General features: G+C 39.9%; 1 protein-coding gene across 1 annotated transcript in view; it reads left to right on the top strand.

The window, feature by feature from the left end:
- Positions 1–5,159, top strand: part of LOC307173060 (uncharacterized protein) — a 74,997-nt gene extending 69,838 nt beyond the window's left edge. The window contains exons 33-40 of the mRNA XM_079895864.1: positions 3–93; positions 489–563; positions 664–766; positions 1,167–1,256; positions 1,404–1,496; positions 1,608–1,691; positions 1,876–2,008; positions 4,802–5,159. Of these exons, the coding sequence (XP_079751990.1) occupies positions 3–93; positions 489–563; positions 664–766; positions 1,167–1,256; positions 1,404–1,496; positions 1,608–1,691; positions 1,876–2,008; positions 4,802–4,943 (811 nt within the window). The 3' untranslated portion in view covers positions 4,944–5,159. The remainder of the gene's footprint in view (positions 1–2; positions 94–488; positions 564–663; positions 767–1,166; positions 1,257–1,403; positions 1,497–1,607; positions 1,692–1,875; positions 2,009–4,801) is intronic.
- The last annotated feature ends 9,012 nt before the right edge of the window (positions 5,160–14,171 follow it).

The raw sequence follows: 14,171 nt of genomic DNA, 5'->3' as shown, positions 1-14,171 counted from the left end.
AGGCACACACAGGGGAGGAAACTTTCTGGAATGGCCATTGCTGACATTACTCTACTTAGTGGCTTTGATGCAATTAGTACAGATCTGGAAAAGGTCAACACTAATCTTATCCAATGACTTTTGACCTTACATGGCATTTTGAAAGTATTTTTAATTAATTGTTTAAATAAGTAATTCAAGTAATTATTATATTTTCATTAACCTGTTGGCATGTTTTCATTTAAAATATTTTATAATAAATAAAAATCTTTCAAGGTTTAAATAGTTATTAACTACTATAACTACTATTATATATAATTATTTGTTTATTAAATGTATAAATATATATTGAATTATTTGTTTATTTAGAATTTTATATTATTATAATATAAAGTGTGTAATCTAGACTTCCTCTGTTTTAATATTTATCTTATAAAATGTCTTTCTGCATTTTGCTTTCTTCGTTGATTCTACTTTTCTCTTATTTTCTGTAACTTTCTCTCCAACAGCTGAAAGACCTGGTGGACAGATATATTTCTCACTATGAGCTCACACGTGGAAGAGTGCTGTTGTACTTCAATGAGGTGACATGAGCACAAACACACAGTCATAATTAATCATATCTCCCCATAATTTTTTTTTTTTTTTTTTTTAAGTCAAACTTGTATTTCCTTCACCCCTCAGATAGATGAAGATGGGACCTGTATAGCATTCAGAGCTAAGCAAAGTGTGCCCATTGGATTAGTTCAACCAGCTCCTGCTACATTTTATGATTACTATGAACCAGGCAAGCGGTTCCTCCATTTCACTTCAAATGTACAGTATTTTACCGGACTGTGACATTTAATCTTGTTAATGACATGATAAATATAATTTGATAAATATTTAATAGGGGAGCATAATATCAAAATGTCAAGGTGTTATAACTGTCTTGATATAATAATGAAGATACAATCTGAATTCTGAAAAGATAACATACATTTTTCATATGTAAAAGTTTTTTTGAGGAAATTCTGAAAAAAAACAAACATTTGAAGTGATGCAAGTCAAAAGTTACATCAAAAGTAACTTTTAACTCCCCCCCCCCCCCCCATACTAGATAATGAATAGCTAATAGTTACCTTTTCTTTATTGTGGATGATCTGATTTGTCACTTATGTAAATATCAATCCCCATCATTTTCACAGACAGGAGATGTTCTGTGCTGTACAGCGCCCCCAAGAGAAGCAACATGGTTTCTGTCCTGTGCTCAGATGATGTGTGCCAATGTGCAGAAAGTAGGTTCTCGTAATTCGTTTACCATTCAATCAATTACACACATTTTAAAACCAGTTAGCATATCTACACCACTCCAATGATTGTTAATTGTAGAATTGGTTTGATTTTTATGCCATCATAAAATCTAATGGTCTCTGTGTCATCAGGGGGTTGTTTCTCTGAGAAAAAAAAAACTGAGATGAAAATCACTAAAAAGGACAGATATGATTATGCTTGTAACAACTCCAACATTGACTATGGTTTGTGACCCAAATACAAGCAAACATTAACAAAACCTAAAAGATTTTTGAGGGTCAAATATTTTCAATAAAGCAGATTTGACTTTACTAATGCATATTTTTTTCTGACAGCATTTGAAGTCATTGTGGATTCAGTTACTGAAGAGAGCAACTTTATCTTGTATTCAACATCTGTAAAGGTGGTCCTCCAATACAGTAAGTTATTATTTTCCCTAAAAATAATAGCAAGTTCATTAGAGTGTCACATGCATTACAGTAATTATGAGAAATATAGATAATGTCAGGAGCATTTTAAAAATAAATTAAAAAAGGACACTGTGCTGTGCTTGTTATTTTATAAATGCTCAATTAAATTAAGAGTTCAACCTCTAAACCTCAGTGGGAGACTGGGACGTGAGCCCAGGCAGCACACGGGTGTTTGCCAAGAGAAAGCACTGCAAAGGTGAGCTGAAAGAGGGCGAGACGTACCTCATCATGGGCAATGATGGCCCCACCAAAGACTCGAGTGAAAAGTAAGTCATTTTTTATTTTTTCATTTAGAAGATGTATTTCTTATTAGATTAGTATTACATATTTCGGTATGATTTTCTGTTTTCTGGATATTTAGAAAAGTTCTAATACACTTAGTATATAAAATAATTAGTGCTGTCAATCAATAAAAGAAAAATAGATTAATCACATTTTTTAAGATGTGTATCACTGTTCGTTCAAGCGCAAAAGAGACATGACATTCACAGACAGCGCGCTCTCTTTTGTATTGTCACTCTTTAAAAGCGTTTGCGTGAATAAGAGCATGATCATATAACGAAAATAAAAAAATGAAAATTAGCCCATGATTTACTCACCCTGAAGCCATCCCAGGCGTATATATGACATTTTTCTTTCAGACAAATACAATCAGAGTTATATTAAAGGGGACCTATTATGCAAAATTCACTTTTGCATGCTGTTTGGACATAAATGTTTGTTGGCAGTGTGTACACAACCACCCAATAGTGATAAAAATCCACTCACTCCTTTTTTATTAATCCCCATAAATCATCAGCAGTGTCTCCCAACGACCTGTTTTCAGAATGCGGCTTTAGTGACGTCACTAAAGCCACAGGCCCCGCCCACGAGTGTTGACAGACACTGCCGTTTTAACATAGACCCGCCCTGATCGAGTTCCCAGCGAGTTGTATACATCCGCCATTGCTGCACTGACGAGAATGTCTCCCAAGCATTGTAGGTGTTGTGTGGCTGGATGTATTAATCCACATAGCTCTCTCTATTTACTCCCGAAATCTGAGGCAGCCGCTGAAGACGAGGTGGAATTATTTTGTTTTCAAAGAAAATGCTCCCTCAACTCTACCGAAATTCGTTTACGCACTTCTTATACTGTTTACTCAGCTCTTACGGTGATTTTCTGGAGTAAAACTGACGCTTCATCTTTTGTGTGATGTACAATAAACTTTATTAAACTCATTATTATATTTTTGATCATCATTCGGACCTGGTCCGAAACAGCAGACTTGTAGGCTATTAATAGTGGATACATACAAGCAGATGACAAATACGTTATAACCGTAATTAAACTAAACTATACCTGTTCCATCTCCATACAGCACTCTGACTCTGTAGGCATTATTGTCCGACTCCGGGTCGAAATGAACACCGTTACTGAAAGTTTCTGATATTATCATCATTCTGTGAGATGAAATTGTCCTGAGACTGAGCTCATGAAGCTCTGCCCCCTGTGCGTGCAGCAGCAGCTTATTTGCATTTAAAGGGCACACACTAAAACAGCGCGTTTTTCTGAGCACCAAAAAGTGACAATTTAAACATGGTGTAAAAAATTATCTGTGGGGTATTTTGAGCTAAAACTTCACATACACACTCTGGGGACATCAGAGACTTATTTTACATCTTGTGAAAAGGGGCATAATAGGTCTCCTTTAAATAATGTCCTGGGTGTTCCAAGCTTGATAATAGGAGTGAATGGCTGGCTGTCTTTGGATGTCCATCAAAGCACATCTATTCATGATTAAAGTGCTCGAAACGGCTCTGCGGGGGTTAATAAAGGCCTTCTGAAGTGAAGTTATGCCTTCATGTAAGAAAAATATCCATATTTAAAACTTTATCGACTAAAATAGCTAGCTTCCGGCAGTCGGCCGTACGCATCAATTTACGCCAAAAGAGTAACACTTGATCTTGATGCACAATGTAATGATGGCAAATGACGCATCTCGCAGTTCAAACAAACAGGGCCGGGCAACCGCGTTTGTTATCACATTGTGCGTCAAGTTCAAGTGTTACTGTTTTGGCGCAAGTCTACTTGCGTACGGCCGTCTTCCGGAAGCTGGTTATTTTAGTCGATAATGTTTTAAATATGGATATTTTTCTTACATGAACGCATTGCTTCACTTCAGAAGGCCTTTATTAACGCCTGGAGACGTGTGGAGCACTTTAATCATGGATGGATGTGCTTTGATGGACTTCCAAAGACAGACAGTCATTCACTGCCATTATCAAGCTTGGAAGAGCCAGGACATTTTTTTATATAACTCCGATTGTATTCGTCTGAAAGAAGAATGTCATATACACCTAGGATGACTTGAGGGTGAGTAAATCATTGGCTAATTTAAATTTTTGGGTGAACTATCCCTTTAAATATTTTAACACGTTGAACTGAACAAAAACAAATCACATGCCTTAACGAGTTACTGTTGACAGCACTAAAAATAATATAATTAATTTAAATAGTTAAATAATTTCCATACTTTTCTGGTTTATACACTAGCCTACCATAGTTTGTGGTCAGTAGTTTTTTTTAACAATAATAATAATAATAATAATAATAATACTTTTAGCAAGGATGTATTACATTGATCAGAAGTGATAGCAAAGGTTACAAAAAAAATTATTCCAAATAAATGCTGTTCTATTGAACTATTCGTTTAAGAATCCTGAAAATATGTATCACTGTTTCCACAAACTCACAGCAATATAATGCAGTCTTGGTGAACATAAAAAAACATTTTTAAAAATAGTACTGACCCCAAACTTTTGAACGGTAGTGTACATGTAACAAATTCAGATCTGCTTTAATACTAGAAAATAACTTAATACAATATCGTATTAAGAAAATAACTTTATACCTGGAAATATACAGTAGCTGCCTATACATGAAAAATGTAGGATCCCCTTGCATTTAGATTATTATATTTCAGGGTCTTTGGCAAAATTGGCATCAAAAACCTTGAAAACAGATGCACTAGCATATAGAAGACCTTAAAGCTAATAGACATGAACTCTTTCTCTCTCAGCATGCAGTACCTGTTGGATTCAAAGACATGGGTTGAGCAGATGCTATCAACCTCAACATGCCAAGCAGCAGTCAACAGGATTTACTGCATGGAACAGAATGATTTTGTGGAAAAGTACCAAGTTGATGGGTGTGTAGTCTGAACTGCAATTTGGGTAATTGAATAATTCCACATGTAACTACAGCAGAGGAGGAATCTACATGCATCCCTAAATTGTAAACCAGCTTTTGTAAACAAAGCTCATCTTTTTATGCTACAGATTATGATAACGTTAACTATAAACCTGTACGACATGCATATGCTTTTCTGTTATCATGTCTTAAAATAAACCTGCTTACAAAGCATTTTAATGTACTTATCTTCAAAACAATCACAATAGTGCATTATTTCCCGTTCACTTTTTCAGCAGCATATTGTTCCAGAAGTATTTTTTTGTTTACGTGTTACAGTCAGTGGCGTCATGCCCATTCAAAGTGAGGGGGCACGTGCCCCCTCAGATTTTTCCTCCCTGATAATTTTTTGTCACAACTTTACCAGAGCCTATAACGACTCAAATGTATTCTTCTGGATGTGTAATAAATCGGTCAGCATCAGCCCTTTTTCCTAATATGGTGTCTGAGTATCAAATCTAGAGCGCTACGCGCGTAGCGCTCTTTGCTGTGTATGTTCAAGCAACTCACTCGTCTCGCACGTTGAGCTGGCAATGTTTTACAGATGGCCTTGAAGTGGTAAGTGGGCAAAGCAACAAATCAGCATTGAATTAGTTATCGGATGATATTAAAAGGTAGTGGGATTATTTGTGGTTGACCTGGAAATTTTAACTTTAGCTGCGAATTCAGAGCATTAACTTAAATTGTGTCAGTGTAACGTTATCGATAGCTAGCCTAGTCTAACCGTAAACTAGTTGGCTAACGTTACTGCCATACAAAGCCATAGTAACGTTATCTGATCGGTTTTGAAACATCTGTTCTGTTTTGCCTTGTGTCAAAGTCTCCAGCTGGTTCAATTGTTTTCAGTTTCATAGAAACGAGGGTGTTAAATTTGTTGTAGGCTAACTGCAAAATCCAACCTAACGTTATCAAGGCATCGACTTGATGTTTCTCCCATAGACTGTTATTCATGGTTCTTCACGGATCAGGCAGCTAATTCAAATGCAGTGAAAAAAGATAGGCTACCCGTTCGAAAGCTACAGCATAGTTGTTATACAGATCGCTATGACCGTGATGTAGGCTATACTGTGCTTTCACACCGGACGCGAATAGCGCGTCAAATTCGCGCCTGCCGCGTCTAGTTATACGCTTTCTTTCAAAGTCCTTCATCACATATTAATATTAAAATAATTTAATTTCAGAGCACCACAAAGTCAGACCTCAGCACCTTTATGTACCTCTATGTACCTTTAATGTAAGATTGTTCTTAGGTCACATACCAATTTAAAATCATAACATAAAAACTGCAATGGTACTGTTTTTAAAATCATGTGTAGTAGGCCTAAGTGTACAGTAAGTGTGTGTGTAAACATGCTTTAATGAAGTAGACTTCAAAAGCTTTTGAATTTAAGCTTACAGTTCTTTCATCAAGTCTTTTACATAAACTTACAAAATAGATACTTTAACTTAGTCCTCAGATAGAGGAGGGTTGCTGCTAGCTCCGTTAAGGTATTTCTGTCCCTCCCAAACTGCATTGAAATGGTATGTTTAGCAGCCAGAATATAAAAATTTTCAGGGGGAGAAACCCCCTGACCCCTCCTAACATGATCCATATCACCCGTCAGAAAACAATTGCAGCGTCTCAGATTGTGCCCCCCCCCAAAATTTTGGCTTGCATGACGCCCCTGGTTACAGTGATGTGAATAAGTTAGGACACCCATGCTAAAGTTGCCTAAAAAGAGGAATAAAAATTCATCTTTTAGAAATTGATCTTAATGCCTTAATTTTTTTTTATATTTAATGAGGAAAAATCCAACCTTTAAGGACCATAATTTTCTTTGTGAATGAATAATGTATCGTAAATAAATAAATGTTCTTCCTTAAAATACAGGGTGCATAAGTCAGGACACCCCTATGTTAAATTCCCATAGAGGCAGGCAGATTTTTATTTTTAAAGGCCAGTTATTTCATGGATCCAGGATACTATGCATCCTGATAAAGTTCCCTTGGCCCCTCTGGGGTCGACAAACGCGTCTGCGCGTTTTGCTGGATTTTCTTCACATTGTAGCACAATAAACTTAAATTACTCCGTCATTTATGGTCATATAGAAAAAAGAAATATAAAAAAAATAATCTGTGATATTTCTACTTTTGTATGTGTCCACTTACAATCAAATCAAAACATTGTGCTTTTGTAAAATAAAGAAAATAAACAGGGTGTGCTTTCTGCCTCCCCGTCGCGGTGAACTTTTTTTTCTTGAGCACTCTATAAACTGAAACCAAACTCAGCGAATACTTGTCACATTTATGAGCCATATACCTTTATAAACATTTAAGTGTGTACTTTTAAATGATCGTATTCAAACTGAAAACAAATAATCTCTGTTTAAGTAATTTGTATAAAACCAACAAGATGTCCAGCTTCTCAAACGCTTCCTAATTATTTTTAATTTGACCACGCCCACGAGCGCAAAAGAGATTCACATGCAAATCTCCACATGGAACGCGATCGCGCTCATTACCTCAAAAACAAAGCACCAACAAAACTTCACAAGTCTCTGCTTTTCGTCGAGTTTGAAAGACGTGCCGTGAGCTTACATTGGATTTACCTCAGAAGAAGAAGAACGCGATTTGAAGACAAGAAAGATGTAGCCTAAGGTAAGAAATTCTTACATATTAGTTTGTTATTGCTGCATAAATTTCACATTGCAGTTGAACTGTTGCTAGATATGTGGTGAATATTATAATATTTATACCTGTGTTTACTGTTACTGTGTTTGATATCTGCTCAAACGTAGATATGTAGATGGTAGCAGTTCCGCATCACAATCTGTACAGCAGTGCGTCCGTAACATAAATCCGTACAGTGACGCTTTGAATCAAATGTACAATGAATCACTTCCAGGTCAAATAAAGTTATATATACCTTTGGAAACTGTGTTTTGTCCTCTTTAATCTTCTTCACGCATTGTCGAAGTCCACGCCCTTTGAAGACGACATTTGACTGGTAAGTACAATGACACCCGAGTGGCATTTTAAAATGGCGGTGGGAGGGGATCTCGCGTTGACTCCGGCGAAGGAGTGAAGAGAGTCCGCGAATGAAATTAATTAAGTTTTGGTCATGTGGTCTACAGTATTGAAATTAAATGTAATGGTTATTGGTGTTGAACATTTTTAACCTAAAATGTGTGTTATAAGGTTAATAAAACCCCATTTTAAACGGCGGTTTAAAAACTATGTTCTAAAACTAAATCTAACTACTATAAGACACCCTGCACGATGAGGCAGGGTGTCCATAAACGAAGTAAGTAGCTAGCTACTGCTAGTGTAACCGGTCTGCTGCCGACCGCTGTCACGATACTCTTTTTCTCTGCGTTGTTTAATAAGGACCAGGACACTGTTACTGCGGTTCATCACAATGACGATGTTTATTCACAGTCACACCCAACATGGGCTTTCACCAACTGTGGATCTGTGGATTACAGCAATAAAGTTGATAAACGTTGTGTGAGCATCTCACTATTGCATCACCTCTCCCCAGCATGTGCAATGCGAACTCAATGCAACAATTATTCTAACAACACATAACATTAACACAATATAGAAAATAAAACACAATAAAAGTGAAATACCTGTGGATTACAGCAATAAAGTTGATAAACGTCGTGTGAGCATCTCACTATTGCATCACCTGAATGATACAACACTAGTTTAGCTGATTAATGACTCAAAACCTAGCTAATACAGATCACAAAGCTCACAGGATATATCTTCAAATTATTGATCCACACACACATATAACATACAACAGAACATACTAGACAGTCTCCGTACTGTTTACAAAGGATTATCAAATCGATTTACACACTTTACAAACTTAATTTGCTCACAAATCGAAGAGCTCTGCAAAATGCTTAGGCCTACCTCTCCCCAGCATGTGCAATGCGAACTAAAGAGAGAGGCGCGCGCACACACTCAAAATGGCACCAATGCAGCAACAGAAAAACATGTCAAAATAAAAGTCTCTAATGTGAATAGCAGAAACAACATATATTGCTCAAAGAAAAACAAAAATAAATCAGTAATAAAACAAGGATTTTAGTGGAAAAGACAACAACAATACATTAAACTTGAATTGTACTTATAACTCGTTACATTCACCCCTTCCAGATTTCACTAAAATCCGTACTGGATCCAAATCAAACAACAACTGGTACAGGTCTGCCAATGAAACATTCATTAGTTCAACTTGTCAGTTACCCACAAATAGGTCAAGAAAAACCCCAGGGTGATCAAACCTAAGTTTATCTTGGAACAATACGGTGCCTTGTACACCATAAAATGACCTGACCCTAATGTTTCATATTTGGAATCAAAATGTATCTTCACATCATACAAAAATAAAACACAACAAAATACTCTTTAAAACAAAGAAAGGAATGACCCACTTCTCTTTTTCAGATTACTTCCTACACCTTGGAGGTAAAAGGGTTTCTGAACCATCGACTCAATTAATCTGTTCACTTTCTTAACAACTCTACCTGCCCGTGTCCTAACACCCTGAACGTCAGTAACTGGAACTTGGATGTCAGTGTCAGTCTGAGTGTCAGTCAAAACTTGTGGTTGTGTATGTGTATCTGTGTCACAGTCAATGTTAACATCAAGAGATGATGGACTGGATTCAGCTCCACTCTGAGAGAAATCTCTGCTCTTATTCTCTTCAATGTGCAACTGATCACTGGACTCCATTTCCTTCGGACTGCAATGGTCTGTTTCCACAGCTTCCTCATCATCAAAATCTGGAACTACAGAACTTTCAAAGTCTACGTTCACCCATCTCCTGGTTCTCTCCTCCAGATCTGTTGGTTCAAAGTCATCCACACAAGACTCATTTCTGACGCTACGTGACTCACACTCTGAATCTTCCACAGAGGGCGGAAGGCTTTCCTCCTCATCAGGTGTTTCAACAGGTAGGAAACTAATGTCTAAAACCAGGTTCCTGTGCACAATCTTTACTTTCCCTTTCTCATCCTCTAGCTTGTAAATGTGCTTCTGCAGATTCCTATCTACTACAGTGTACACCACAGGGTCCCACTTATCCGCTAGCTTCCTCTTCCCTCTTTCTCCTTTATTCGCCACCAGCACACGATCCCCAATGTTCAGACACATCCCTCTGACTTTCTTGTTGTAACCTTTTGCCTGTTTCCTCTGCTCTTTTTCAGAATGTCGCTGCGCAATCTCAGATGCCTCATGGAGGTACGACATCAACGATTTCAGGTAAGTACCATGATCAACAACCACAGGGTCATGTAGCACCTGTCTGAACATAACATCCACCGGCAGCCTTGGTACACGGCCAAACATAAGTTGGAATGGAGCAAACCCAGTTGTCTCATGGACCATAGCGTTGTAAGCAAAAGTCAGCGTTTGTATTTGCTCTGGCCATTTGTGCTTCTCTTTTAGAGGCAGAGTTCGGAGCATACTTCCCAAAGTACGGTTGAACCTCTCTACTCCTCCATTTCCCATGGGGTGATATGCAGTAGTGTGAGACTTTGCGACTCCTGGTAGCTTCAACAACTCCTTTAGAAGGGTACTCTCGAAGTTGGCTCCCTGGTCGGTGTGGATGCGACTCGGGAATCCGTACACACAGAATACACGATCCCACAGCTTCCTTGCAACCTGTTTTGCGCACTGATTCGCACAAGGGAAGGCATGTGCCATCTTCATGAAATGGTCCGTCACAACGAGCACATCCACGGAGCGTTTCTTCCCGTCCTCCGCAGACCAGAAGTCCAGACATACCAGCTCCATGGGCATAGAGGTCTTAATACTTTCAAGAGGGGCCCGTGCAGATGGTTCGGGAGCCTTGGCTAGGATGCATCTTTGACAGCACTTGATGTAGTCACACACATCGTTTCCCATTCCCGGCCAGAAGAAACGTTGGCGGGCTAGATGAATGGTTCTTGCTTGCCCCTGATGACCCGCAAGATCATACACCCTTTAAAGCCTGCCCCTTGAGGCTAGAAGGTAAGACCAGCTGATACCGCTTCTGTTTACTGTGTGGATCTTGTGTGACTCTGTACAGTATTCCATCCTTGAGCTTTAATTTGTCCCACTGCCTGAAAAGAGATAGGGTTTTGGAACTCATGTTGGCCTTCTCTCGCCTCGATGGTTGACGCTTCAAGTTCACAAAGGACGTCACTCTTGAAATGACTGAATCAGCCTCTTGCATTTCACGAATTTCATCCTCAGCAATCGTAGGAAGGGTGTCAATACCAGCTGGTATTAAATCTTGGTAAGACTGAATTAGCCGCACAGCTCTTGCTTGAGAAGTCTCTTCCCACTGATCATGCAAACTTAAACAGGCTTTGATAGTGGCACTGTCAGAAGGTAAGACAAGACAAGACTGGTGACAGATCTGTAAGTTCTGAGCTCCTTGACGAAACGCATCTCGAACTCCATCTCCATCAACCACTTCAGCCTCCACAAGTAAATCATGATATCGCTCTTCCATTAGTCTGTCGCCCACAGTCTTGACAAAAGGGTCTCTACTCAGAGCATCCGCCACCACGTTTTTCTTCCCTGCTATATGCTTCAGTTCAAAAGTGTAAGATGCCAGTTTGGACACCCAACGTTGCTCACATGCAGCGAGTTTTGCCTTGGACATGATATACGTGAGCGGATTGTTGTCTGTCCATACCGTGAATGTTTGACCTTTCAATCAATGGCTAAACTTCTCGCACACGCTCCATTTGAGTGCCAGGAACTCGAGTTTATGAACCGGATAGTTCCTCTGTGATTTGCTCAAAGTCTTGCTTGCAAACGCGATTGGACGAGCCCGCTCTTCACCCGCAGGCACTTGGGATAATACAGCTCCCAGTCCATCCAGTGAAGCATCAATCGCCAAAATCAGAGGCAGAGTAAAATCAGGGTGTGCTAAGACCACACTTTGAAGCAGATTCTCCTTGAGGCATGATAATGCGCTATCACATTCTGAAGTCCAATCCGTGGACTTAAGCTTCCTGTAAGTTCCTCCTTTCATGTCTCCCTTGATCCCTCTTTTCCTCCTCTGTCCAGCCTTAAGGGCGAAAAGCGGCTTTGCCAAAGCAGAACATCCAGGAATGAAATGTTGGTAATATAAAATCATCCCAAGAACTGATTTAATCCTCCGCACTGATGGAGTACATTTGTCATCTTCCATAAGATCTGCCTTAGACAGCTTCGAGATCACATCGACTTTGGCAGGATCTACTGAAACTCCATCTCTGTCTATTATGTGCCCCAGGAATTTTACAGAGGTTCTCAGTAAGTGGCATTTCTTAGGGCTCAGCTTCAGATTGTACTGCCTCAGACGACTGAACACGACCTCCAGTCTTTCTATCGCTTCCTGCTCATTCGGAGCAAACACCAACAGGTCGTCGAGATAACATAACAAGCTGCTGAAGTTCAAATCCCCGAAGATGCTTACCATCATCCGCATAAAGGAGGCTGGACTGTTGCATAGCCCTTGCGGCATCCTATTATACTCATGCAGCCCTACAGGAGTCGTGAACGCGGTGTATTTCTTGTCCTCTTCAGCCATGGGGATGTTATAGAATCCTGACGTCAGGTCCATGGCACTGAAGAGTGTGTTTCCGCCCAGAGCAGCTAAGCAGTCAGACTGGTGTGGAAGTGGGTGTGCATCCTTTATCGTTCTTGCGTTTATCCATCTGAAATCTGTGCATAGCCTCAGACTGCCATCCTTTTTCCACACCAAAACTAACGGAGAAGCATACTCACTCACAGACTTCCTTATTATCCCTTGTTCTTCCATCTGGGACAAGACCTGCCGCAACTTTTGGTAGTGTGCAGGCGGCACTCTACGATAGGGGAGTCTGAATGGACGTTCATCCATTAGCCGAATGCGATGGACAAAACCCTTTACTTCTCCACAGTCCAATGCATGCTTAGAAAACACATCGTTGTATCTCTCCAGTAACTGTACTAACTTCTCCTTTGTCACTTGGCTGACAGAAACAGAATGAATGTCAAGATCAACGAGACCAACATTTTCCAATCTCTGTTTGAAATCCTCTGATGATTTAGAGGAATACTGACTCTCCTCTGCAGACACTTCAGCTCGACTCAGCCCTTGGAAAAGTTCGAAATCTTCCATGGCAACACATGGGAACACGTCTGCTAATTTGCGATTCCTCTTAAGGGTTACTGGTTTATCAGAGAAGTTAGTGACTTTTACGGGGACCCAGCGATCACCCCATAATGGAGTGACAACTCACCCAACCATAATGTCTCGTGACACAGACCTTGAATTTGTAGGTTCTACTACAACTGTGCTCCCGGGTGACATCGGGACATTATTTGGCAGCTTTCCCCAGACAAGATGTTCCTGCTTTGCTAAAAGAGTGACACACTGTTGTAGCTTGACTGTTCCCACCTTATCTGGTAGCTCAGAACCCTTCCACCGACACGTATTGGCCATTACATCCAGGAACTGCTCACATCCTGCCATTGGCTCCACTCTATGATTAGAAACAAGTCTCCAAAAATCACTGCTACCTTTCATCCGATGCGCAAGGATTTTTATGACATTTGTGCCAATGATCAGATCATCCCGCTGGCCAGGTACAACGAGAATGGGCACTAGGCAGCTCTCTCCATAAACTTTCAACTGGACCTCGTACATGCATTTTGGTCTTGTAACCTTGCCACCACATCCTACTAAAATGACTTCCTCTTGGAGTGGTGTGGGTGGAGGCAATACATTCTCACTTAACATCTTTTTTTCCACGTTGTCACTAAAAGTGCAGGCCATGGAGCCTGTATCAAGCATCCCTTTAATCGAAAACACATTATTAACACTGACTGGTGCATAGAACAAATCGTCGAATGCCTCAACTACCTGGACATTTTGAGCGATCACCTTGGTCCCAGTGGGAGCCTGTGCACGTGCATTCTCATAAAACTGGTGAAGATCAACACTCTCTAGGGGTTCTTGACCTGTGCTCACGCATCCCCCTTCCAAACATGAGCCATCTAGTTTAACCCTGATGGACCCCGGAATGGTGTTGGGCCAGGTCTGGACCTGTCACTTGTACAGTCTCTTTTACTGTGCCCAGGCTGGAAGCATGCAAAACACAGATGTTCTCGTCGACAATGTGTTACAGTAGAGTGATCATAAGATTGGCATACTCTACAGACTTTGCTTTGGGGCTGGCGAGATG

The sequence above is a fragment of the Squalius cephalus genome, assembly GCF_949319135.1.
Source record: "Squalius cephalus genome assembly, chromosome: 15".
Lineage (NCBI taxonomy): Eukaryota > Metazoa > Chordata > Actinopteri > Cypriniformes > Leuciscidae > Squalius > Squalius cephalus.
Note: the sequence above shows the minus strand (reverse complement) of the source record. Positions and strands in the feature narration are given on the sequence as shown.